Source organism: Misgurnus anguillicaudatus, chromosome 21 (assembly GCF_027580225.2).
Source record: "Misgurnus anguillicaudatus chromosome 21, ASM2758022v2, whole genome shotgun sequence".
In the NCBI taxonomy this organism is placed as follows: Eukaryota; Metazoa; Chordata; class Actinopteri; order Cypriniformes; family Cobitidae; genus Misgurnus; species Misgurnus anguillicaudatus.
The window spans coordinates 31919178-31946112 of record NC_073357.2 but is presented as its reverse complement, the minus strand read 5'-3'; the positions used below and the strand labels follow the sequence as shown (position 1 = coordinate 31946112).

The window sequence follows — 26935 nt, the reverse complement described above, 5'->3', positions numbered from 1 at the left end:
TAAAACATTTGTCTGGCCACTAGGTGGTGCTGCAACGAAATTGTGCATGCTCCCTCAGTTCCTGACTGACATCTCAGGTACCAAGATTCGTGACAATAGGTCTAAGTTTGGCGAAGATACAGCCTAAAACCAGTTTTTTTGCACTCTACGTAAAGTTTGTTGACGCGCTATACAACAACGCAATGGTTTATCGAAATTATTTTAATAACTTTTTGCCGTGAGTGTCTCTAGATGTTGCATACCAATTTTCGTGGCAATCGGGCAAAAACCCTAGGACGAGTTCGCAAAAGTAGGTTTTACGAATAATTTAAAATGGCGGAAACATTTTCATGACGGAAAATGACGTCATATGGTCCAATCGAATCGTCTTGAGCCAAGCAATCAGAGGAAACAAGAATTTCGTTTCTAGGACTTACGGATCAGAAGTTAAAAGCAAAAACGTAAGTGCAACTTTGGACTGTTGGTGGCGCTAGCGGGTTTGAGATAGAGACTCCAAAATTGCTATGGATATTATTTGGATTGCCCTCTGTCAGTGTGCCAAATTTCATAACTTTCCTACGTACGGTTCTATGGGCTGCCATAGACCGCAAGGTGACAGGAAGAATAATAAAGAATAATGAAGAAGAAAACTAACAGATACAATAGGGGTCTTCGCCCATTCTGGGCTTGACCCCTAATGATAAAAGGTAGGGCAGGACTTGAATTCCTCCATCGCAAATTCATTTGATTGTTGGAAGTTGGGTCATGTTGCTATTTGCTAATCGCTGCAATCTTTCAACCATTCGACTGGATGTGAAGAGAGATCATTTCTAGGAGGAAAGGAGATTTGTGTGTTTTTTTTTTTTTTTTTGAAGATATACAAAATATACAATGATACAGTGGACATTATTTATTTTTATCCTTCAGTACATTTGTATACTAACACCCATTGAATAATTCCCTTCCCAGGCAGCATTGATACAAAGAAAAACATAATTTCTGGTTACAGTAGCTTAACAAATACAATAAGATTGGGAGACGTGCATGGCTTCCTTTATGTAAAGATGATGAAAAACGGGCTGTTATTGGAATAATGTACATGTATAGCATAGGTATAATAAATAAATAAAAAATAAATAAAGTAAAACCCCACTAACCACTAGGTAGTTCTTTCTGCATTTTTGATTAAGGATTATGAGGGCATATAAATAAAAAAAATCAAGCTCACAGATAATAAGTTTATAATTTCAATTTCATTTTTACTTTAACAAGCATGGAAATAACTATGTTTAGGATGTTTGCTAGTAAAAACGAACAGGGAGATTTAAAATATAAAAATGGCGACTGGTAAAGTACTGTTATATCATTGAAATCTAATAAAGTCCTATTAATTTAATAGAATGTTTGGGCATACCAATCAGTCATTTATAGATAGATCTCAGTTGCTGATGAGGTCACAGAAAGTGTACATTAAGCGTGTATTCTCAGGCTATTCGTTTTTACCTCAGAGTTGGGAAGATTGCAAGCAGTGTTGCCAAATATTTCAATGGAAATAACTAAAGCTGCCTTGGAAAGTTGCAAAATTTCGCTAGATTACTTCATTACATAATTAGCATATCAGTGACCTCATCATCACCTTATGTTTGCATTCTTACTACATTGTATGTGCCGGGAAAGCAATACATAGAATGCAGATTGTGTGACCTGTATTGCTTTCCCGGCACATACAATCTCAAGCTACGATCCAAAAAGATGCTAGATTTGTGGCTATAGGCACTTTTTTTGTAAAAATGTTGCTAAAGGGGTCTAAAAAGTTGTTAAATCTAGAGACAAAGTCCCCAAGTTGGCAACACTAATCATGAGGTGTTCTGGAGCAGCCAAGAGACAAAAAAAAAATGGTTTCTGTATGGATGGACAAAGAAAAAATTAATTGTATGAAAGAAAAAAAAAACATTTAGCAAGAAATAGACATACTCGACACACCCTTTAACACATCTTCCTACATCTTGCAATATGTTTGATTTTGTATGTGCACAAGTTATTACCCAAATGAATAATTTTGAGTCACTGTTATTCATTCCTGCGTAGTGTTTACAGGAGAACCCAAGGTCTGATGGCAAATGATGTAATCTGAAAAGATGTGATTGATCAATAAGGCCGATAAAGGAAAGAAAGGCTGGTTGGCCGACTTGTATGTCATAGATTCAGTAATGGTCATCATCATACCACTTATTCTGACCTGACTCAGAACATTAGTGTGAGCAGTAAATAGCTTGTGTTTCTTGTGTTTGTATTACAAAGAAACCTTATAGAATTGTAATTTTATTTTCTCTTTCTCTTGTTTTATCAGGCATTTTAAGCTCCGTATGAAGAGGGACACATCTTTGTTCTCATCTGATTTTAAGGTGGAAGTTTCAGGAAAAGAGATCCCCTATGACACATCTCACATTTACTCCGGAGAACTTTACGGTGAGCAACTATCATAGACAAGCAAGCCAACGCACACAGTTGTACATTTCTGAATATTGTGATAAAAACATCTATTGTATGTTGAAATTAAGTCCGCTTTTACCTTTTTATAGGTGGGCTTGTACTTTCTGTAATACAGAAGTAAATGTCTCAGAAATAGCTATTGTGGGACAAAAGTCCCTCCATAAATAATTATATAATTTTCCAGTCAGATTGGTCTGGTGTTGAGGCAGTGTTAAATAGAGAAAATACATGATTTTTTTAGTTAAAACTGTAGTGTTTTGCTTCAGTGCCAATAGCATCACAAAATGGATTTTCCACTCACAAACTCACGCCATGTGTTTAGTTAGTGTTGCTGTGTTGGTAGGCCCAAATAAACAAAACTAAGTTCAGAAGAGCCATGGTGTTCTCGCATATAAAGTTTTAAAAATTGTAAAAGTATCAAAGTAAAAAGTTCTGCCACTGAAATGTGAGTTTGTAGGACAGTACTTTCATGCGCTTCCTGTTTCCTGTTGGTTTTGGAAAGATTGGAAAATGATCAAGGTGGGTTCTGTCATTGCATATTTGGACACCGGACAGCTCTGCATGCACATCCTGTTAGGAAAGTATTTGCCACATGTATCTGGCCGCTGTTTTTTTCTCTCTCACAAGTTGTTGTTTCATTTGCTCAAAAGAATTGGCACATACAAACCACCTTATTCTCATTATACATCTTCATTAAATCCTTTAATAATTTACTTTTGAGAAACTAAACCGGATATTAACATGCATGAGATCTGAGAAATTACCTGTGATCCCATGAAAAACGAATAGACCACGAAAGAGAGAAATCTTTTTCTCTTCTGCTAGTCAGCTATTCATATCTCACTCGTTTTGATCATCTCCCCTGATGGTAAAACTGACACATTCTCAGTTGCTGAATTTCTCTGAATGGATTCATGTCATTTTCTGCTCATCACTAGCCTGGTCCAACCAGACTCTCATACATTCATTTCATTTGTACAGAGACTCTGGCCACGCTCCATTGCAAAGCGTTACTTCCGTTAAGGAGGGTCCTCTGTTGAAGTTTAAAACTATTGGATCTGCCCAGAGTTACTCAGGATCTGCCATAACCAATCGCTAACGTTTGGTTGTGACGTATATCATGCACCGAAACCGGCCGGAAACAACAAGTCGGAATAATCAGACAAACAAAACTTATCAAACCTTGTTCTTGCTCCGGCTTTAACTTTTGTATATTCGGCAGTGTTTACAACAACGGACCGAATAGCTTTTCTCACGTCTTTCTCCGCTGCCATTACTGACTTACAACTCAAACTGACGCACAACCTCAACGTCATCGTTTTTAGCCATCTCCCTCTGTTCGCTGATTGGACCTGCAGATTTTTGCAGGAGAAAACGAAACTCTACAGGGCAGTCCCAGACGTAGTGCTGAAGCGAAATGAAAATTAAGCGGAAGCATGTAGGAGGGCGGAGTCAGGCTAGCTCATCATATGATGCGTCAATAACTTCTGTTGTCAGTAAACTGGTTATGTCAGCTGTAGATGTGGTTAAGAGGATGACTTTGGGGCTGAGGAAATTATTATTTTCCTCTGTTTGACCACTGTTATTAATGACAACAAGTAATGCAATTGGGTAATTCTCACGAAATCCAGACTTGGAAGGTGTCCAGCATCAGAATTTTTAAAAAGCCCTTGAATTTTTTTGCTCATATAAGATAAACTCTGAACTTATTATAACCATTATTTTAGAGGATTTAAAAAATATGTTCTATATAAATATTTACATTTTTTAGATTATCATTATAAAAAATTATCATTACCGCAACATGATATTACATTAAATATATGCATTTACAAACTCATGTTTCGGTAATGAGAACTAAAAAGTTGTCTAGGTACTATGACAAACAAAATTTTAACTTTTATCTTAAGAGAAAAAATAAGAACTGCTTACCTGGTAGCCATCTTGAGTGTCACAGTCAATTATGTCCCTTTCAAAATTTTTTTTTTTTGTTGAAAATGTTAGTTCCTTGAGGGCTTAAACAATGATTGCAAATTGTTGTGGACACATTTATATTCCTTATTATTATCTCTACATTTACCAATGATAACCAAATACCACACGTTTCTTAACTGTAAATGTTTTTAGTATAACATGCACTGAAGCTTTTTATTTTTTAGATTTTTCAATTATAAATATTTCCATGTCAAAGAATCTAATTCCAGTCATGGACATGTTGCGGTAATGAAAATTTTCCCCTTAAATGTTGAAAAAACAACAAAATTGGTTTGTGTGATGTCATTTGAAATCATGTGCAAAATAGTACATGAAGAGATGTTTGTAACTGTATGCTTATTATTTTGATGCTCTTACTTTGCATTTACTTTGTTTATCAAAATGTTTCATGACACCTTATAAGTCTAATTTCGCGAGAATCACCCAATCACTAACTGTAAGAATGTTAGCAGGATTCAGGTTTTTGATGGAAAAATGCCAGTTTGTTTTCAAGCTCATAAATCTTCATCTTTCTCTCACTTATAATCCATTAGCACTCTTTGTGGTAATTTACATTGCTCAGTGCTTAATCTTGTAACTTCTAATATTTACCAATAAGTTTTAGTAGTCTTGAATTGCGCATTCTCCATGGAATCTGATTTAGTATTAGAAATATGTGTGGTAAACACATATTTTCAGGGATGGCAGTGGCTCAGTGGTTCATGTAGGTTGTCTACAAACTGGAAGGTTGGTGATTCAATCCCCGGCTCCACCAGACCATGTGTCGAGGTGTCCTTGAGCAGGACACCTAACCCCAGCTGCTTCCTACGAGCTAGCTGGCGCCTTGCAGCGCTGACACCGCCGTCGGTGTATGAATGTGGGAGTGAATGGGTGAATGTGAGGCAAATTGTAAAGCGCTTTGGATAACCATACGTCTGTTAAAAAGCGCTATATAAATGCAGTCCATTTAAACATATGGAAACTGGGCTTTTTATAAATTGTTGTGTGTGCTATTATTGTTCTGTGTCATTACTGGAGCACAATACACACATGCAGAACTTGCTGCTTTGCAAAGAATTAATTGCTCAGTTGTTTTTGTCATGTTTGTAAATTGCTTTAAAGGGACAGTCCACTTTAAAAAAAAATATGCTTATTTCCCAGCTCCCCTAGAGTTAAACATTCTTACCGTTTTGGAATCCATTCAGCCTATCGTCGGGTGTGGCGCTACCACTTTTAGCATAGCATCTGATCAGTCCATTAGCATCGCGTCTAAAAAATAACTAAAGAGTTTAGATATTTTTCTTATTTAAAACTTGACTCTTCTGTAGTTACATCGTGAACTAAGACCATCAGAAAATGAAAAGCTGCAGGAAGCGCAGTGATATTAAGCAGCAGTCGAAAATAGTTCCCTTAGTATCTTTCAATAGCAGGAGACTATTTTCGGGCACTACGTAATATCATTGCGCCTCCTCCAGCTTTTCATTTTCTGTCGGTCTTAGTACACGATGTAACTACAGAAGAGTGAAGTTTTAAATAAGAAAAATATCTAAACTCATGTTACGGCAGCAAAGTCCTTGATTATTACGCCAGAATGAGAGTATAGTTCCTAGTCATATCTGCCTAGAAATCGCAACTTTTAATTTTCTGTCAGTCTTAAGTACTATTCGGACGGGATTAGTTTTACATAGGGAGGTGGGGTAAAGCAATTTTTATCAGAAATTCTCAGTGATTTTAGCCCTGTCCGAATGCTCCATGTCATTAATCATTACGGACAATGTCAGTAAAGATTACTGCGACTTTTACCTTCTGTAAAAAGGTCTGGAGATATGACCTCAGGTAATACTAATCCAGTGCGAATAGACCAGCTGCAAATATACATATAAATTGCGTCATTTCCTTTTTATTTGTGGGTTTCGTTTAAATATAAAAGGGCTTAAAGAAGCATTTACTTGCATTCTAGGCGGAAAAACAAGTCAGTGGCAAGTCAGTTCCTGAATAACAAGACACACACTTTTTTTTAAAGTCAAATTTACTTCTCAGAGGCACGGAACTGTTTCTGAAACTGACGTTCTCCCCAAACTGAAATTAAAAATTTTTCCTCGTCTGTGTCCTATTGTTTGCTCATGTGATATCAGGAAGCAAGGTGATGACGAGAGGTGACGCGTTGCGCAATCGAGTTACCCCTCCCACTTCTGAATGTTTTACTGAGATTTTTAATCCCGTCCGAATTGACCATTAATATTACAGATGCCCTGTGGTAGAATTGCATTACGCCATCTACCCCTGTGAAACTGATCCCGTCCGAATAGGGCTTTAGTACACGTGTAACTACAGAAGAGTCAAGTTTTAAATAGGAAAAATATTGAATCTCTTTGGTTATTTTTGAGTGTGATGCTAATGGTCTAATCAGATTCAATAGATTTTGCTAAACTATGCTAAAAGTGGTACCGCCAGACCAGAAGACCGGCCGAACGGACTCCAAAACTGCAAAAATCAAATGCTCAACTCTAGGGAAGCTGGAAGATGAGCATATTTTCAAAAAAAGTGGAGTGTTTTTTGTAAATAAAAGCATCTGCTAAATGCTTAAACATAATGTAACTGAGCCAGAAATTTCTAACTTGTACTGTCTATTTAGGAAGCTCCCTGTTAGTTTCTCCTCTGGTTTAAAGTTTGGTTTATAGCTGAGTTCCTTCACATCTGAAGCCCCTTAATCTATACTGGAAGTCTTATAAAATAATAATGAAAAGTTCTTAAACCCATTTTTCACGGTTGTTGTTTTCACTATTTCTCTATTCTGGCTCAGGATTTTCTGATATATTTGGTAATTGCCGTTGCAGTTAAAGGTATTGGCTCTTCAGAACCATTACAGTGGCATTTCACATTTGTCAGTCATTTTGTTAAAATCTGGATGATTACATATAAACCTTTAACTGTTTACTGTTCTGGTACAGCTGTAGATGGAGCACTGAATAAAACAGAATAAAAGCTGTAGATAGAATAAAAGCGACAGATCCGCTGAGCTCATTACCAATCTAAAGGTCAATGGCTAAGGTATTGGTGTAGAGGAGGTGAATTACTGGATCTTAATATAGACCCCTTCACGGTTCACGACACACGCAGTTCCCACTGCGCATGTCGGGGTCAGAAAAGTCATTACAGCAGATTGAGTTGCGTATTATTCGGTATGGTCAAAAATGCCTCTGAAAATCGCACCAGGTCTTCCTTTAAGTTTTCGCGATTCATGCAGAATCTCGAAAACAAAAAAATACAAACCTTGAAGGAGTCTATATGAACGTGATTCTGAGAACACACATTTCTCACCCTCTGACATATTTCACCCCATGTACCAAGAGAAAGAGAGAGACGTTTTTGTCCACTAATTGACTTCTACAGTTACCATACCTACTCAACATGCCTTTCATCTTTGCTTTCTTTTTGTCTTTCAGGTGAGAAGGGCACTCTTACCCACGGCTCTATCATAGATGGGAAGTTCGAAGGTTTTATTAACAGTCATCAAGGCACGTACTACGTAGAGCCCTCAGAGAGATACCTCAAAGACAAGAATGTGCCCTACCACTCAGTCATCTACCACGAAGATGACATTGGTGAGCTAATATTAGCATGTCACTTTTACTGAAATGACCTACATCATGTCCTATAAGCGGCACTTACTTGGTTTATTTTATTGTGTGTTCAGCTTTCTGCTTGCATTAAACTAAAAATAACATTTTGCAAGCAAACTCATTTGACATTTATTATAAAAAACCTGGCACACTGACAGACATGTTATGAACTTGTTTCACTTACATTTTTTTATTTGGCATACGCTTTTATTCAGACTCTAGTACAATTTTTAGGTAGTAATGTAGCTGACCAGGACTGACTTACCTTAAGTAAGCTTTTTTTATTCCATTTAAATTCATATGCGCATTTCACAATACATGTTCAAGTTCAAGTTTATTTTATTTATATAGCACATTTAAAAACAGTCCAGGACTGACCAAAGTGCTGCACAATATAAAACAATTATAAAATATAACAATATCAGAGAGAACAAAAAAAAGAAAAAAATCCAAGTAGAAATAAATAAAAAATAAATACATTTGTTGAAGAGTATAAGAAATATATGAAATGTACGAAATACATTATGGAAGACACCAAATGAGTGTGTCTGTTCCTGTCAGTGGTCACTGATCTGCCGAGGCTCTCTTGGATGTGATGAGCGATATAAAAATAGCTGGTTCATGGAGTCACTTCAGCTTGCATGAATAATTGCTTTTAGCTAGAAATGAGTTGTTATCACAGTGCATTATGTTGGTTATTATAGTGCTTTGGATAATAAGTATGAAATTGAGTGAGTCAGTGCAATAAAAACAGTGTATTAATGCATATACTGTACAACAAATTTAATTACTGTCCTCACAGTAAAATGCAGTGAGCTACAACTTAATCAAATAAGAACGGGTTTTCACTGTCAAATTTTCAAGTCCTTTTTTGCAACCATGTCGAAGATCTTTCTCAGTAAATTCTCAAGTATAGAAATTATCAAAACCATTAATTGCAATGCTGGATTCTAATTGGTCAATGCAGCATTCCAGATTTCCTGAAATGCATAATATAGTAGCCACTATGAAATGAATCCCCTGTTACTGTCTGGATACTACATGCAGTATTTTAGTGCGCTCAACAATACAGTTTAAGCCAGTGTTCTTCAACCCCGTTCCTCAAGGACCCCCTACCATAAATGTTTTAGATGTCTTCTTAATTAACACACCTGATTTAACTCATTAGCTTGTGAGGGTGACATTCTAGAAGGAGGCTGATGAGTTGGTTCAGGTGTTTTAAACAAGGAGACATCTAAAACTTTCTGGAAGGGGGTCCTTGAGGACCAGGGTTGAAGAACAATGGTTTAAGCAACAGGAAAATAGATTTGTTTTACAACCTGTTCTGGGAAAGGAAAGGTATCCTAATGCTTTGTTGTTGTTATTATACTGTTAATACGTTCTTAGTATCAATATATTTGCTGTGGTAAAACAGTTTCGCTTTAATCAGAAAAACTTATCATGTAATTAAACAGTCAGATGTCAAGAAGCCTTGCTGACCGGGACTATTCACTACCAGATCAGGGCTCGCAAAATTTTAAAATCCCTGGTAGCCCTTCGGGCAGACACTATTTAATTTTTGGTAGCCCGAAATGAACATAAGTAGCCTGAATAAAAAATACACTGTTTAATATAGAATAGATCCTGGATTTCCATGTAAGCCAACTATTCCTGTCCATCTCCAGCTAACAATTTGGTTCCCAAAACGTTCCCCTATTTTCTAAGGTTTTTGGTTAGCCAGGAATGTTTTCTTTAAGAAAATAAACGTTCCCCTAATGTTATTTTTAGGTTATTTTAACGTTCCCCGTAACGTTAGAATAATTGAATTGTTATATTACTGAAATATTATATGAATGTATTATAACACAGGTTATTTTTTATATAAAAAAATACCTCAACACATCACACATTGTATTTAGATAACATGGTATTTTATCAAATATATAAACAACCAGTGACTTTAACACAATATAGAAGACTTAAAGCAGATATTTATTAAAAAGGAATAAACTATTTTATCGGATGTGCCTTTCATTTACACAGCGATGGCGTTTTTGGGGCTTAAGGGTGGAAATCTCTACTGTCGTGTTCCTGTCTAAAAGGTAAAAACGCAAAAGTCTGCTCATGCTGGCTCTCGTCACGTACGCGTTTACGTCACAGGCATGCTCCAGTTCAGGAAAATAACAACAAACATGTTGGAATATTTCCATACGTCGGACTTTCAAGTTGCCATAGCAGTTCTGATAAATATACAAGAGTCTTTCCAGCAGTTGTACGAAATATTCACATCTAGTATTACTGATCAGAGAAGGTGCATTAATTACTTCTATCAAATTGTTTATGTGCCAATTCGTCGGAGGCAAACCAGATGGCTTTGGATGAGACCTGGGAGAACAAGGAAGAAGGTGTACGCAGGCGCGTTGGTGGTGTTGTGTGTCAGTGCTTCACATTGCCACCTAGACGCCTGGGGTGCATACTACATCGAATATCACACACTTTTGCATCACCATATGCACGCAGATTTCCTTCCCAAAACGCTTGTATAAGTGCGGAATAAAAAGTGATAAAACAATGCCACTTTTGCGTTTTCTCTTCAGATCGTTTCCGTGTAAACGTAGCCTAAGACATTCGTGGCTATTCAGAGCTAATATATGTTCCCTGTAGGGGTTGAATGAGGTCAGATTGTCTGTCTGTGTATATATGAAGGAATGAGAGTTAATTATGGCTGAGAGTTAGAGGCACGTGAACAGACGTCAGCAGAAGGGCAACTGAACTTCGGTCACCCACTCTTTCATGCCAGGCTCAAAAATGTGTGTATGTCTGTCTTTATTTATGCAGAAAAGTCTAACTGCCAGTTTATAGATGGCATCATTGCAATATTTTACAAAAACATAGTCTGCTTAGTTACTAAGATTTTATTAATTTGTCTCTTATTAAATTGTTTTTTAAATGTGTAAATAATCTTGCGCCAGATATTATATGCCAATTAATATTGAAACAGAGTCGTAAGCGGATCACTACAAGAGGAATAACTAATCAGAATTGCCTAGTACCAAAGAGAAAAAAAAATTTGCACAATCCATATTTTCAGTTCAAGGTACACTGCTTTTGAACAGCCTGCCAACTGAACTGAAAATGCAAACAAAGTTGAAAATTTTTCTAAGAAATTTGAAAAAGTGGTTCAAACAAAAGCAGGTTTGTGAACACTTATAGTCTATACACAGTCTCAGCTTTGTTTTTTGTTTTTTTTAACTTTCACTTCGTTTTTTTTTCTTTTTGTGTGATTTATTGTTTTATTGTTGTTAAAAAGCCTAACCAGGGACTGGGGCTGCAAATTAGCCTTTGGCTAGAATCCTATATGTAGAGCATTGGCTGCTTGAAATTGTAGCAATGTTATACTGCATTGTCCCTGTTAAATAAACCAATAAATAAATAAAAATGTAAAGACAGATTCTTCTCTTGGTCTCTGACAGCTTTACCAACCCGAGACTTTTAATGATAAAATCCCAAAAACTGCAGGGCTTAAAGTTTTCCAGCACCATGCCAGACCTCCGGTGTGCGGCGTTGGCCACAAATTTTAATTTTTATATATTAATATCAGTTTGAGTTCAACTAAACTAACAAAATAGCCAAACAGAACAGAATGGGGCGGGTCTTTAAAGTGTGGTTGAGATCCAGATGCCCAACGTGACCAGAGATGTCACGTTGCAAGTAAATGTACAGTAGTCCGCAGGATGGAAAGTACGTTTATAAAGCATAGGAAAGATATGACCTAATTGATAAAGGACCTAAATCAGTGGCGCTGGGCATGGATAGAAGGAATAAGCAGAGATGGGCCACATTTTAGCTGGTGTAAGAAATTAAGAGAACCAGGTGCTGCTTTGACAAAACTGTCCATTTCAAATGCTGTCTCTCGATATCAGTATAAAGTTGCGTTTGTGTCAAACGTTTTGCTTGCATGATAATATGAACCAGATCCGACTTCATCCTGACTAACACACGCATTCGCTGATGGTTCGTGAATATGGTTTGCACGTGTGCATTAACGCATGCTATTACAGAATAATATGACACACACACACACGTAGATCTGGTTTGCCTGCATGTGTGTGTGAAACGTGTAGCTCTTGACAGTTATGCTTTGCCAAAAGTACAATGCAAAAGACAAATGCACCTGACTAAATTCCTAGGTGTGTGAAAAGTCAAAGTCAAACATCATTTGAATTATGTAACTTTAATGTTACAGTATTCACTTCAAATTTAGGGTGCAAAGGTTGCTTGGTGTTCAGTAATCAATAATAAATCTGTATTAAATGCCACCACTAATTATTAAACATTAAACATGTTCTGACAAATGGTGAATCACATTTGTGTGCCCTATTATTACCATGCATATAACCAAAGATTTATAAGAACATAAAATTCCTCATACGTAATCTATGTCACGTATTTTTACTCTCAAAGTGCACCACTCTCAAAGTGTACTGTATTTACCTTTAAATGCACAAAGTGACTGAATTTGTTAAGTCATTGTTTACTTTGTGGCATATAGTAAAAGATGACAAAAAAGTTTAACAAAAAGTTTTTAGTTTGTGCCATATTTTAGTGGGTAACCTTTATTTTTATTGGTGTATCAAATAGCCCATCATAATCTGTAGTTAGAGCCTGTCAGGTGCTAATGGCAATAGCAGATACATTACTAGTTAGTTTCAACAATGTTTTCTGCCCCCTAAAAATTTTCAAGCTCAGGATTTCTTTTGCTTTAACCCCTGAAACTGTGAAAACATCACTGACCGTATTTAATTTCAATCAATTACTCTAATAAAGCAGGCTTAATATTATTTATCCAGGCTAAGAATTATTTATTTGCGTCATTATTTCTTGACATGTGTAATGATTTTCACTTGAGTGATTTACTGCTGTGGCAGAACTTAGTCAAGACTCCTTGAGGCTACTTTAAGACTTTAATGCCTCTTTGAGAAATCGGGGAATGTATCAAGCACATGCATTACAGTTATGCATTTGGCAGCCGCTTTTATCCAAAGTGATTTACAGAGCATTCAATCAATTCCATACATTTTCAAACTCTACGTTGCTAGCACACTGCTCTACCATTTGAGCTATATGAAGACATTCATTCCTAAAACTTAATCAATAACAGGATGTATGTGACCATGTCTGTAATTTTTTGTGATTTACTGTTTTTTACTTATAATCATCCTACATAAAGGACATTCTGTGGTGAAAATATTGATTGATCTTTAATATGAAGGCCATTGTTTTCCTCCCTTTGGTTTTCCAGGCAGTGCAAATTCTTGGATGAAACATTCTTGGTCTTGGAACAGTATTCTTATCAGCCAGTCAGATTTGAGGGTTATGTTGGGTTGGGGCACTACATTTTTTCCTCCAAGGGGTTAGGTGCCAATGAAAGATCTTGACGAAAACTTGTTTTATGTTAATTTTGACCATAATTTGAACGCTCACTGTCACCTACCAGCTTAGCATGACAAGTTTTGAGTATTTTAGTTGGTATTGTTGCACTGTTGCAAAATACAAACACAGCAATTCCAGTAACTGCACTCTACACTGCCCACTTGTGGCATAACTCAACCTTTCAGGGTTTGATTTGTAGGAGCTGAGCAAAAGCCACTAAACGTTACTCTGTCAAAAATTAAAGGGGACATTTCACAAGACTTTTTCAAGATGTAAAGTAAATCTTGTCCCCAGAATACAAATTTGAAGTCTAGCTTAAAATACCATATGGATAATTTATTATTCTGCAAGAAGCCAGATGAACAATTTTTTCACATTCTTGCAGAGAATGGTTTACCAAATCTAAGTTACTGGGTTGATCTTTTTCACTTTTTCTAGGTTTATTCAAGCACTGGGGACCCAATTATAACACCTAAACATGGAAAAGTCAGATTTTCATGATATGCCCCAGATTAACTGAATGCTCTCACCATGTATTATATATTAATCTAATACTTTTGCTTCAAATCCACTTAAACCCGACATTTAGAGGGTTTGCATATTCTTTATTGTATAATTTCTCTGTATAGTTTAAATACTTAAACACATGTAACAAGTGCTTTTGCTGAAAGCTCCCCGAGCTTTCTTAATTTCTCATCACGGCTCTCATCCAGACATTCATAATTTTTCTCTTGCACTCATTTCCTCTAGACAGTTGTCCCTCTTGTCTCGCCTGTCATAGATTTACATCTGAATGAAGCTGCGTTCAGTGCAGGACAATGAAATCTTGAGAGAAAAAGTGGGCTTATTTTTATCAGAGATGAGTCTCTCTGATGAGTAAAATGGCAATCTTTGTATAGCAACCTCCAAGACAAATTCATTCCAGAATATATTTGTCTTTTCTCTTTTTCCTGCAGTTAGTCTCGGGTATATAGTTTACTGCTATTTTGGCCAAAAACTGCCTATTATAGACAGATGGAGAGCATTTAAGTGACTTGTAAAATGACATTTTGTACTGATGTGTGATGTTAGAGGTAGTTTATCTTGAATAGAGGAGCCCCCAATAATAGACTGGGCTGGCATAAAAAAATAAAAATGTAAAATGATGATTCTCTTCAAATGTTCTGACAGAGATCATCCTGTGCCCTCACTCCCTTTTCCAGGCAATGGAGATTTAATGCTTAATGCTTTTGTTTTGAGCAAAAGATTACTCAAGAAGTGGAAATAACTTGCTTGAAATATTTGCTCTGATTTTGAAGGAGCTCAGTGCCGGGCAGAGCTCAAAATACTGATGATGTAACAGAACCCCAAGTTTCAGTTCACATTGATCTAATGTGTTATAAAATGATAGGTGTTTAATTTAACTTTTTAATTGATTTAATGATTTTAGACAACATATGTGTATGTACATATAATTAAACCCACCTAATAAATTGTGGTCCATTTCCTGATGATTGGGTGCTTATTTGAAAGTAACTGTAGCCTACATAGCTAATGACTTCAGACTTCATGAGAGGAGCAAGTGGTTTCTGATTATAGATGCTGGCAGGATTTTAACTTTTTTCTAATTTTTAAACTAACAAAAAACTATATTGTTCAATGTTTGTTCATGTTAGTTAATGCATCTAGTAATGTTACTAATACAATCTTAATGTAAAGTTTATTACAGTTATGTCTGCGCTATCCTCGGTTTCCACTTGAGAATAAAGGGGGACATGAATTTGTTCATCGAGAATTAATTGGATTGTTGGAAGTTGGATCATGTTGCGTTTTACTACTCGCTGCATCTAGTCCTCGCCTTCTAGACGTTGCTTGTGACTAGAAGTAAAGATCGTTCGTTTCGAGGAGGGGAGGATATTAATGTTTTTGATTAAAGGTTATGAGAGCACATGAATTTTTAAAGTAATTTGTAAAAAAAATTACGACAATTTCCAAAAAATTACAGGGTCACACTTTGTGCTTTTCCTATTAAAGTAAAAGAATCTGGCAGTGTTTGTAGCAGCTATGTTCATAGTTCTTCCTCAGGTGTGGTGTGTGATTTTACTCATACTGTAAGTACGGTTTGCTGCCAGGCTTCCCTTAGGACAAATGTCCCGCCTCTGATGCAATGTCTTTTCAGTTATTCTTGAGTGGAATGTTAAGGTAAAGCAAAATGTCACTTTAGGGAGAGCATTGTCATGTAGAAACAGACAATCAAGAAACTAAGGGATAAAAATCATTGAAGAACGACATGCACCAATATATCAGCCAATCATTGCTATCGGCCGATAGTTTAAAGGTCACGTTCTTCCTCATCCCATTTTTCAAACTTTAGTTAGTGTGTAATGTTGCTGTTAGAGCATAAATAATACCTGTAAAATGATAAAGCTCAAAGCTCCCTGCCAGGCGATATATTTTCTTTAACAGAACTCCCAGAAGACATCAGCCCATTTTTAGGACCATGAAAACAGCGGTATACAGATACATATAAATTGTGTGAAAAACACTGCGTTTTTTACACTTGAAACTTGAACGCATGTTATTGTGCACTGTAATCACAATCAAAGCTTTAAAAACACAGAAAGAACGGGACCTTTTAAAACAGCCAATAGTCATGCCCGATATATCTTGTCATATCTTAAGAATCTATAAAAAGAACAGGAAAATGGATTGAATTGGAGCTTAATGTATGGAAAATGTAAAGAACCATCACTAGTTTAACTCTTTTCCCGCCAGCGTTTTTAACCTTTTTTTAGTTCTCTTTTTATCACCTCTCCAATATGGGTAGGTTTCTTCAAAAACACCAAATTTTATGCAAAAAGCTTTGATAATTTCATTTTTGTGAAGGACTTTTGATAGAGATCAAATGCAGAGTAACTAAACCCTAAACCAACTTTTTTTAGTTAATAATCTGTAAGAATGATGCTTTATTAGTGCTGTTCATTGATTTTAGTAATTTTTTTGATATTTGGATATAAAGTGTTTCAATACTATAATATATGGTGTAAAAACGTCTGAGTGCTGCCCTCTTCAGGTTTAACGGTGGGTACTGCAGTCGAAATTTCCCATTGGATGTTGGGTCCAAAAAATACCTTGTGACATAAGCAGGTTCAAGCTCACCACACCCTTGTTACGATCTCACCACACACTTGGTACGAGCTTAGTTCGTCCCCTCTATCTCCGTTGGGATCTGCCCACTTTTCTTGCATTTTTCAAATATTGCCAGTGGGGTCAGGCTCTGACCAGGGGTTTAGTTACGCTTTAAAACATACACAGAGTTCTTTCTCTTTCAGGTGAGGCGCTACTTCCGGGTTGTATAAGTTCCGGAAGTGCGCTGGTGGATAATAGCGGTATTGCGGAAAGCCGGAAATTTTCGTCATTGGCAGAGAAGCGTTTTCTCTTAATTGACGAGTTATCTCGTCAATGGTGGCAAAAGAGTTAATATTCAACATTAATGGTCATTATTATATGAATGAATAACATTAATAAAATATAATTTTAGAATTTAGTTCATGCAAGTTAATATAACTAGCAAACTATCAGTATTGCTATAGACACCTTAATCGCCTACGTCACTTTGACATCATCGCTCTAGCTGGAGGCAAAAAATAAATAGAAACCCATAGCAGGTGCGCTAAAAGTTTGGGTTTTGACTTTAAATTGTCATCATGTTGTGTCTTTGGCTGCCATAATAGAAGGAACAGCACTTTTAGATCAAAACTAAAGTTTTACTGGATCCCGGCAGACATTCCTTCACGAAAATCAAGACGACAATTGTTTCAGCAAGTTTCTGTTTTATAGGTGAAAAGTCAACCTTCAATATTGTTTAGCTTAAATATTAGACAAACATACAGCGATAGATGTGTGCTATCCTTTGCTAATCATAGTTATCCCAGCGATAGGTTACATTAGACAGTAAGCCTTAACAAAATTCCCCAAACCACCCGAAAGTAATTCATATGCTTTTGATCTTTATTGGAAAAGGACTACAAAGAATGAATGTAAAATGAAAAATAATTCCCTGATTAACTGCCACTGTTTAATTTTTCACCTCCCAGATTATCCACATAAGTATGGAGCAGAGGGTGGCTGTGCAGACCACTCCGTGTTTGAAAGGATGAAGAAGTACCAGGCATCTGCAGTGGAGGAACCCAGCCAGGTCAGCTCACGCCCTTTTACACAACTGAGCAGAAAACACAAATAATGTAGTTAGCTTATACCATATGATCTCACAGTATAAACAAACCACATAGATAGATCAGGGCCATATCCTTATTCCTGTGACTCTGAAGTTTTACTTGTTATCCTTTCTCTCTCCCCCAACCTGACTGAGTGCATCAATATTTCATCACAGAAATGTTAAACTCTGCTTCGAAATAAATGATTCTCTTTAGTGAAGTTCTTATGTGTACCGTAGCAGCAGACAAGACGTTTCATCGATGAAGAGAGTGCTGACGGTCCGGTTATCCTGAGGAATCGTCGTGCGGCACAGGCAGAGAAAAACACCTGTCAACTCTTCATACAGACAGATCACCTCTTTTTCGAGCGCTACCGCAGCCGAGAGGCTGTGATCGCACAGGTGCACCAGGTGTCTTACTCGGATACTGTGACTGCTGCATTTTATATTGTGCATTTATTAGGTGGTTTTCTGTTGGGTTTTGCAGATTTCAAGTCATGTGAAGGCAATTGACTCCATCTATCAAGCCACCGACTTTAAAGGCATCCGCAACATCAGCTTCATGGTGAAGAGAATCAGGGTGAGTGTTTCCCTGTGGTTCTCATCAGTATGTCTTTATGCACCACAAACCCTAACTTTGTTTGGCATGTGAAAGAACTGATAAAACAGAATTTTCAGTTGTGTGTACTTGCTGTCCTTCGCAGCAACCAAAATCGATTAGCGAAGTACAGTTTGCTTTGTAATATGAATATTATTGCTGTTATTTCCATTTGGAAATTAAAATATGGATCAGAACTGTTGTGTAGTGAATCACTCATGTTTATGTAAGCAGGTCAAGCATAGTATCAGTGACATTAATCAGTGCAGAGTGCTCTTTTTTATTACATTTTTCAGGGAATTAACCATTATGGTTGTCCAGACCCTCTTTTACATGTTAAATTTTATGTTAGTGCAAACGTGATTATGTGATAATGTTTCATATATGTAACATTACTTAAAGGGATACTCCAGCCAAATATCAAAATTACCCCATGATTTACTCACCGTCAAGCAATCCGAGATGCATATGCCCATCATCTTTTAGACAAAGACTTTTGGAGTTATTTTAGTAAATGTCCTTGCCCTTTCACATTTTATAACTGTAGAAAACAGGGATCAGGAAGCAACTTCTGACTTTAAACCCCAAAAACAGTGCATCCATCCACATGGGTAATCCACACGGCTCTAAGTGGTTAAAGGTGTACTACATAGAATTCGCCACTAGATGGCGCCAAAACGGTAATAACAACAAATGACGCTCTGAAGCAGCATGGAATTATGGGATTTGTAGTCTTTAACTGAACCGCTGATGGCCATCTCAGACGCGATTCCCGCGATCGAGAAATCACATTGATGGATAAGGTAATCAAGTCTTATAAATGTTGCATTTGATTATGTAAAGTTATATTTGATGTTCAAAACGAAATTGTTAGTCATAGATGTTACAGGATGAGTCCAAATTCGATGGTGTGTTAACCCAGCACAGAATTAAGTGTTCAAACTTACAATCTAAAATGATTTTTCACAATGTATTGACAGTACAAATCTAATTGTGAGGTTATGACGTAAAATTATGATAGACTGATAGACCAAACTCTATTAGTAAGTGTCTTATTGCTGTACAATACCTCTTGATGTGCATTATATGGTCCGCGGGAAGACACGCTGATTACAATCTACACACTAATGTTGTGATCGATATGATAGCATACGATTTTTGAAGGGTTACAAATCAAAACAACTCACCTGTCGTGTAAAACACAAGCAAGATCAGCATCTCTGTCTGGTTAAATGTTGTCGTGAAGCTCTCTCCATCCAGATAATGCAACACCAAATTGATCCTCATTCTTTCTCTCGTCTTGTTACAAACTCTTCTTGGGTCGTTTGGTTGGCCCGTACGCTTAAGGGTGCTGTCTTTGCTGACACAACCAGCGACAGACGGTAAAGAGTTATCTTAGCCTATAAACAAGCACGTAGCCCGACAGGCGATAACGCATACTTCCGCATTGGTACACAACACTGTTCTCATGTGCTTTTTACGTCAGTAAAGGCGGTAACAAAGGGTCACGTGGTCTTACATCTGCACTGCCCCGTGTCAATGTTTTGAATTGCAATTTTCTCACGATTTACAAGTAGTTGAAAACATTATAGATATTGATAGAAATCAGTTGGACAAAATATATAACACTGACCCAGTGGTTTTTGGATATTTTACTGCAAATATCTAGCCTGGGTGCCAGCCGATCCCAGCCCCGCCCACAAGAACCTGAAAACGGGAAGATCGGCCTGGCATTTCTCCATTGAGGAGCTACTATGCTACTATGCTGTGAGGATTCTGACATTGAGTCTGTTCTAAAAGATATCGACAGAGCATTGATTTTAAAAGAGGAACAGAGAAACGCGAGCAAGGCATTTGTTGATGTTTTTGCCGTCCTTTCTATTCGGCAAAAGTTGGTCGCAACTGAAATGGCTAACGTTATCACGGTGATGCAACTCAGCGTGCACGACGAGATGGATATAATTAGCGGTCGTTGCCAGCTTCTTTTCGGAAGCCCGGAATTGTGGTTGCTGAATAAGTGGAGGGACATGCTAGGCTCCAATATTTTCAAGCCAACGTAATGGGTATTGTCGTGGATGAAGTTCACCTAACGTACAAACGGTAAGAGATAGTCTTACTCTATGACTTAGTAAATACTTCATGTTGTGATATAAACGAAATGTTGTAAACATAATAGGTGTTGATGTACATTCGCTAACTCAGTATAATCACAATGTTAGTGTCATTGTGGCGAAATAACTAGCAGTTCGGTCAGGCTGCAAAGACGTAATTTCAACATACGTCACACACTCCGTTGCTCTGATTGGTCGTAGTTCTATCCAATTGAGTGCAGAGGCATTTTTCGGTTGAGACACGCCTCATAATTATAGCTCAATGGAGCGGTATCAGACTCAAATTCTGACTAGAATTGAGTATGACAACGTCAGGCTAGCAAATATCTTACAAATTGCACCTTTAATAAAGGTCTTCTGCGGGTAATCGATATGGTTTTGTAAGAAAAATATCCATATTTCAAACTTGATAAATTATAATACTAGCTTCCGGTAACAACACCATCTTGGACTCACGAGAAGTATGCACTTTTTTGGGGTTTAAAAGTGCATTGTGTAACTATTAGAATGATCCTGACAGAAATTCAATGAAATATACATAACTACATTATCAGTGGTGTATAAAGATCTTACATAATGAACTGTATTCTTTTTATTACCATCTACATACACCGCCGGGTCTCCTTACATGGAAGTTGCCTTCATGTTTCTACAGTAGCCCTAAATGAACGAACTGATCTACAGAACGTGCTTCGTCCCTACGTTGTTGCAGACGACAACATGTTTGTCATGTGGTGCCTACCATATGCGTTTTGAAATTGAGTGGTGAGCTGTTGGTTGCAATTCGCAATCTCACCACTACACTGAAAAAATGATTCATTGAATTTAATAAATTTTTTTAAGGTAAGTGGTTGCAATCAATTTATTTAAGCTACATTAAAACAAAAGTTTTATATTTTATTTTACGTTACTAATCTTTTTTGTTTAAATGTAGCTTAAATAAATTGATTGCAACCACTTACCTTAAAAAAATTGATTAAATTCAATGAATCATTTTTTTCAGTGTAGATGCTGCTTAAATTTACACACACCACATTTAAAGTCAGAAATTGTTCCCTGATCCCTGTTTTCAATCTTAAGAGCAAGGGCATTTACTACAATGTGTTTGTCTGAAAGATAATGGCCATGTGGATCTGAGGTGAGTAAATCATAGGGTAATTTTGATATTTGGCTGGAGCATTGCTTTAACCAGTTAAATTACAAGTTTCCTCTTAAATGGCTGGCTCATGATTTTACAGTTGTATATAGGGGTAACAGATCTCACTTAAGACTGAATAGCTGTCAGTACAAGCATGTAAGCCCATGTAAAACAAATGTTTTTTGTAGCCTCTGCACTACTATACCCACATGAGGCATTAGATCCATCCCATCAAGGGATCTGATATAGTGTAATGGTATAGAGCACAATGTTTTGCTGAAATCAATTAAAGGAACAGTATGTAATAAATGTATATGAATTATTATCATAAAATGGCCCTGATATGTCACTAGACATTAAGAAATCATTTTCATTTCAGATACTTATATCACTGACAACAGTGGTCTGGCCTGGATATTGCCATTTAAAAAGTGGAGTTACACCCCTCAACTGATGTTTTTGTTGTCATGTTGTGTATTGGCCACCAGCTGTGTGATTGCAGTACCAGTTTTAGCCACAAGTTTTGTGATTGCAGTACCAGTTTTAGCCACAATCCTACATACTGTTCCTTTAAAGTCTGTTTGTTTGTTTCTCAGGATCAACACAACTGATGACTCCAGGGATCCCAGTAACCCTTTTCGGTTTAAGAACATCGGCGTGGAGAAGTTTCTCGAGCTCAACTCTGAGCAGAATCACAACGACTACTGCCTAGCATATGTGTTCACAGACCGAGACTTTGACGATGGAGTATTGGGGCTGGCCTGGGTCGGAGCTCCTTCAGGTATCATTAGTAACGCACTCACGTGGTTTTCTGGTTGCTGGGTACAGCAGGCCAGCAGTGTGTATCTGTGAGTGTATGTTGTGAGTGTATGTTGTGACCTTAATCAGTGCAGTGCTAATCTGAAATGAAATCAGTGTGCATGTCTGAGTCTAAGAACAGCTGAAGACCTGCAAATCAGACGCCGTCTCCATTAACCTTACACTGCCTGCCAATCTCAATTCCTGTACCTATGGCTAATAAATGACTTTCTTAAAGGGTTAATTCACCCCAAAATTATAATTTTATCATAAATCACTTACCCCAGTGTCATTCTAAATAACCAAGTCTTCAGAACACTTTTTTAGATGTTTTTTATGAAATCAGGAGGCTTTTGTCTGTCCACTGACTTCAGTTAGTTTCACAATCAGTTTCCCAGAAAATAATGAAAGACATCGCCAAAAAGGTCCATGTTCCATCAGTAGTTCAATAATAATTTGAAGCCACGAGAACTTTGTGCGCTTTTGTAGGCGGAGCTGTCAGCTGTGACATCGCAGAAATAGAAGTCATCTTTAAAATAGAATCCACATGCGCTCATTGCAACATCACGTCATGGCTGGTTAGGATAAAAACTTTGATTTAACAAAGAAAATATACTTTTTGTTGCATGTTTGGGCATCCCATGTAGTAAGAACACAGTATAAGAAAGTAAGTGTGTGTTTTAACAGATACTGGCCAATGAAATTCCTTCAGGTCATAATAAGTATTTAGCACTATCCCATTCTCTTATACAGTCTGTTTGGTTCAGCACTTACAGTTAAATTTTTCTACTTTGTCAAAACTGCATTAGTCAAGGAGAGACATTTAGACAAGGATACATCTGCAGCTCTGCATTAATGCTTGCATCCATAATAATCCCCTGAGGCCAAGGAATTACAGTAAACAGCTTTACCTGTTCGATTTATAGTCGTGCGTAGGTTCTACGCCGTAGCTACAGCGTAGGCTATCCGTAGCCTGTGCGTAGCTCTGCGTAGCCTGACGCGCACCTCACAAAAAATTTAACAGCGCGTCAGATCTATGCGGACCGCAAGCGCTGTGATTGGTCCACCAGAACCCCTCCTGTCAGGTAAAAAAAACTGCGTCATAGGTATTTCCGTTTGTGACGGTGAAAACAGGGTGAGCCAAGTTGAGGAGTGATTTAACTCAAACTGGATCAAAAGTCACTGTTTATTTACTTCCATCATTGCTGGTCTTCTTAAATTATACACAACAAGTTGCTGTTTCTTCTTCGTTTGTGGGTTAACTTGCTAAGCTTCTTCTTCTTTCACGTTTGTGCTGCTACTGTGGTTACATGCGTGGATACTGCCTACCAGCGGCCACGCGTGTGCTTGCACGTCCACGCGGACGACGACGCAAAAGTATAAATGAAAACCGACGCGGAACCTACGCCGTCGCTGCTACGCCGTAGGACCAACGCACGACTATAACGAGCCCTTTACTTTAACGCACACATGCACACCTTGAAAGTGACACGTTTTCGTCATCAGTTTTAATGTGTGTTTCTATTAATGTTCGTGTTGCTAGGGAGGCGTGTGCTTTTCCTCTCTCACCTCTCTGGCTCATCCAGATTGTGAGATCACCTTGAGCACTTCTGTTCACAGACACCTTTGATGCTGCACCAACACACATGCGTAGAGACATAACAGAGGTGTAACAGCTTGTGCCCACATACTTGCTGATAAATGTAGATTAGAAATGCTTGCTTAAGTGTTTTTTTGCGCATGACACACACCTCAGATGGTTTGGGTGATGAACGTTTATATTTGTCTGGACTCTATTAGGGTAATTGTTCTTCTTCTGCAGCAGATAGAGCTGAATACAAATCAAACAAGCTCACATTTTATTAAAGGGGACATTTCACAAGACTTTTTTAAGATGTCAAATAAATCTTTGGTGTCTCCAGAGTGCGTATGTTAAGTTTTAGCTCAAAATACCATATAGAGTATTTTTTATAGCATGTTAAAGGGGCCATGGCATGAAAATGTTAGCATTGCCACTTTGTAGGTGTGAGCAAAAATAGGTCATTGAAATTTGGCTTATTAGAATAATACCGCCCCCTTAATCTGCACTATCCAACCACTGCACTGCCCTTTAGTGCAGAGAGAAAGAGAGAGAAAAGAAGGACTTGACAGCACAATTGAGTTTGAATTACAACAAACTACCATCATTGTGATCAGTGTTTGCACGTCATCCGCTCATTTGCATTTTAAAAAACACACCCAAAACGACACGTTTTTGCTCGGGCCTGCAGGGTGGCAATGCTGACATTTTCATGCTATGACCCCTTTAAAATTGCCACTTTGTTGGTGTGAGCAAAAATGTGCCATTTTTGGGTGTGTCCTTAAGACACAGACTTGATCTGCAAATATTCTTCAACTAAATGCTATTAATAAGTCTATAAACAAGTAACTTTTTGTTTTACCCATAGAAGTTAGCCTTCTCCCTCCTTTTACCTGATTGTGATGCACAATCCTCATTGCCAAGAAAGTTCCATCTATGTTATTCCTCTCTTGCCGATTAAAATGTTTAATCCACTCATTATTCCAGCTTTAAAAGTCCACTTACAGTCACGTTGATGAATAACGCAGTTTTGCATTTTTTTTGTTTTTTCGAGTCAACTTGCATAATAATAATTTAGACTCTTTGCCCATTTGGATTATAATAACGATTGCTCATTAAGTGCGATTGCTGCTGATGTTAGCTTTACTTCTTTGCTATCATCTCTGTGCACTTTGAGCAGAGGCTGCGCGAAAACTTTAGATATAACAGCAAGACGGTCAATTTATAATATTATTACAAAAATTGGAGAAAGTGCAAAGTAGCCTACAGTGCAAAACGCGCGGTATGGCGGAATAAGTCCCTTCTTCTAAATAAAAGAACCAATTGTCAAAGGTAAAGTTACTGCGTCACTGCAGAAGCTGACTGGTAGCCTTAACTGTGCCTTCACATCGCCACCGGCGAGAGCGTTAAAGTAGCCGGAAGTCATTCATTTTCAATGAGAGCCGGCGGCGAGCCCCGTCAAGCAGTGGTGCTGCGCGTCATGTACGGCGTCAGCGTCGAGAAGAGTTGAAGTCAGGTCAACTTTATGATAATGAGCTATGACGCGGCTCGGCAGCAACCAATCGGAAGGTGGAAACCTCTGCTCGAGAGGATTCCAGAGAATGCATTTGAGCATCCACTACACCTTTTCTATAGCGTTGATAGTAGGGCAGCCAGAGCTTTTATTGACGCTCTCGCCGGTGGCGGTGTGTATGCATGGTAAGGGGGTCGCACACAGGACGCGCCTGTCTGTGGGGCTCGGCTACGACTCAGGAAGTTGCTCTAATCCCTGTCGCACCACAGAGCGCAACTCACATAGTTTAACATTAAATAACATCGTATTTGTCCCAAATCATTAACGATTAACATTGGCTGCTAATATTTTGCATTTTGAAGTAGACGCTATCTGACTAAGCTCGCGCTATTTAATGTGCACTTCCTGTGTACGATACCTCTGAGTTGTCCTAGATGCAGCGCTGAGCTGCGCATCCGGTGTGCGACCTCCTATAGAAACATTACAAGAGCACATGAGCATTACTTGCCTTTTAACTGATTCAAGCGTCATAGAAAAAATTTATGCGACAGTTCATCTAAGATTTTGTTGCTGTTTTTAAAATATTTTATTTAAATGTGTGTGTGTTCTCCGAGTCTGATCGACTCTGGTATTACCTATAATGTTAAACAGACCCAGGACCCGACGTAATAGATTGGGACCCGACCCGGACCCGGATGATCATTTAAAATATAGACCCGAACCCGTACGGGTCCCGTGTACTCGGGTCTTCCGTGTAGACCTCTAGTGTCCTTTTAAATGCAAATGAGCTGATCTCTGCACTAAATGGCAGTGCTGTGGATAGTGCAGATTAAGGGGCGGTATTATTATAATAAGATCCCTTTATGACATCACAAGGGGAGCCAATTTTCAATGACCTTCACATTTTGAAATAGAAGCACTAGGGACCCAATTATAGCTCTAAAACATGGAAAAAGTCAGATTTTCATGATGCTTCCCCTTTAACGAATGTTTTTTTTTAATAAGTCTGAGAACAAATTTGCAGTGATGGATACGTAATTCAGAAAAAAGAAAGATTTTTAAATTTACTTGAATTTGTCCATCGAGACTGATTTGATCATTGGAAGTTGGGTCATGTTGATAGATTGCTAATCGCTGCATTCTCTTCCCAGGCCCTGCCCTCTATTCCTCGTGACCGGAAGTAAAGAGTGATCATTTTGAGGAGAGATTAAGGGGGCACATAATAAAAAAAACAATGAAGCTCACGGATTCATTATGTAGTCAAAAAAAAAAACACAATATTCCAAAATATGTTGTTAAAGGAACACGCCCACATTGTGGGATTTTAGCTTATTCACCGTGTCCCACAGAGTTGGATAGGTCCATACATGCCATTATCATATCCGTGTGTGCTGTGGCTCTGTCTGACGCAGCCCCCCGCTGGCTTGGCTTGGCACAAAGACTGGAGGTGGATGGCTCCAGCTAGCAAACTGCTCCAAATAAGTGACAAAATAACACAATCATTTGTCTATTTATGTGTTGT

At 37.8% G+C, this 26935-nt stretch overlaps 1 protein-coding gene across 2 annotated transcripts in view; it reads left to right on the top strand.

Annotated features, from left to right (window-relative positions):
• adam10a (ADAM metallopeptidase domain 10a) overlaps positions 1-26935 on the top strand; it is an 85353-nt gene that overhangs the window by 47377 nt on the left and 11041 nt on the right. Inside the window, exons 3-8 of one of the 2 annotated variants that reach the window (XM_055203079.2) lie at positions 2330-2448; positions 7893-8051; positions 17558-17658; positions 17920-18078; positions 18164-18256; positions 22121-22304. In XM_055203079.2, coding sequence (XP_055059054.2) covers positions 2330-2448; positions 7893-8051; positions 17558-17658; positions 17920-18078; positions 18164-18256; positions 22121-22304 — 815 coding nt within the window. Of the gene's footprint in view, positions 1-2329; positions 2449-7892; positions 8052-17557; positions 17659-17916; positions 18079-18163; positions 18257-22120; positions 22305-26935 lie in introns of both variants that reach the window. The other variant, XM_055203072.2, reaches the window with a different exon arrangement.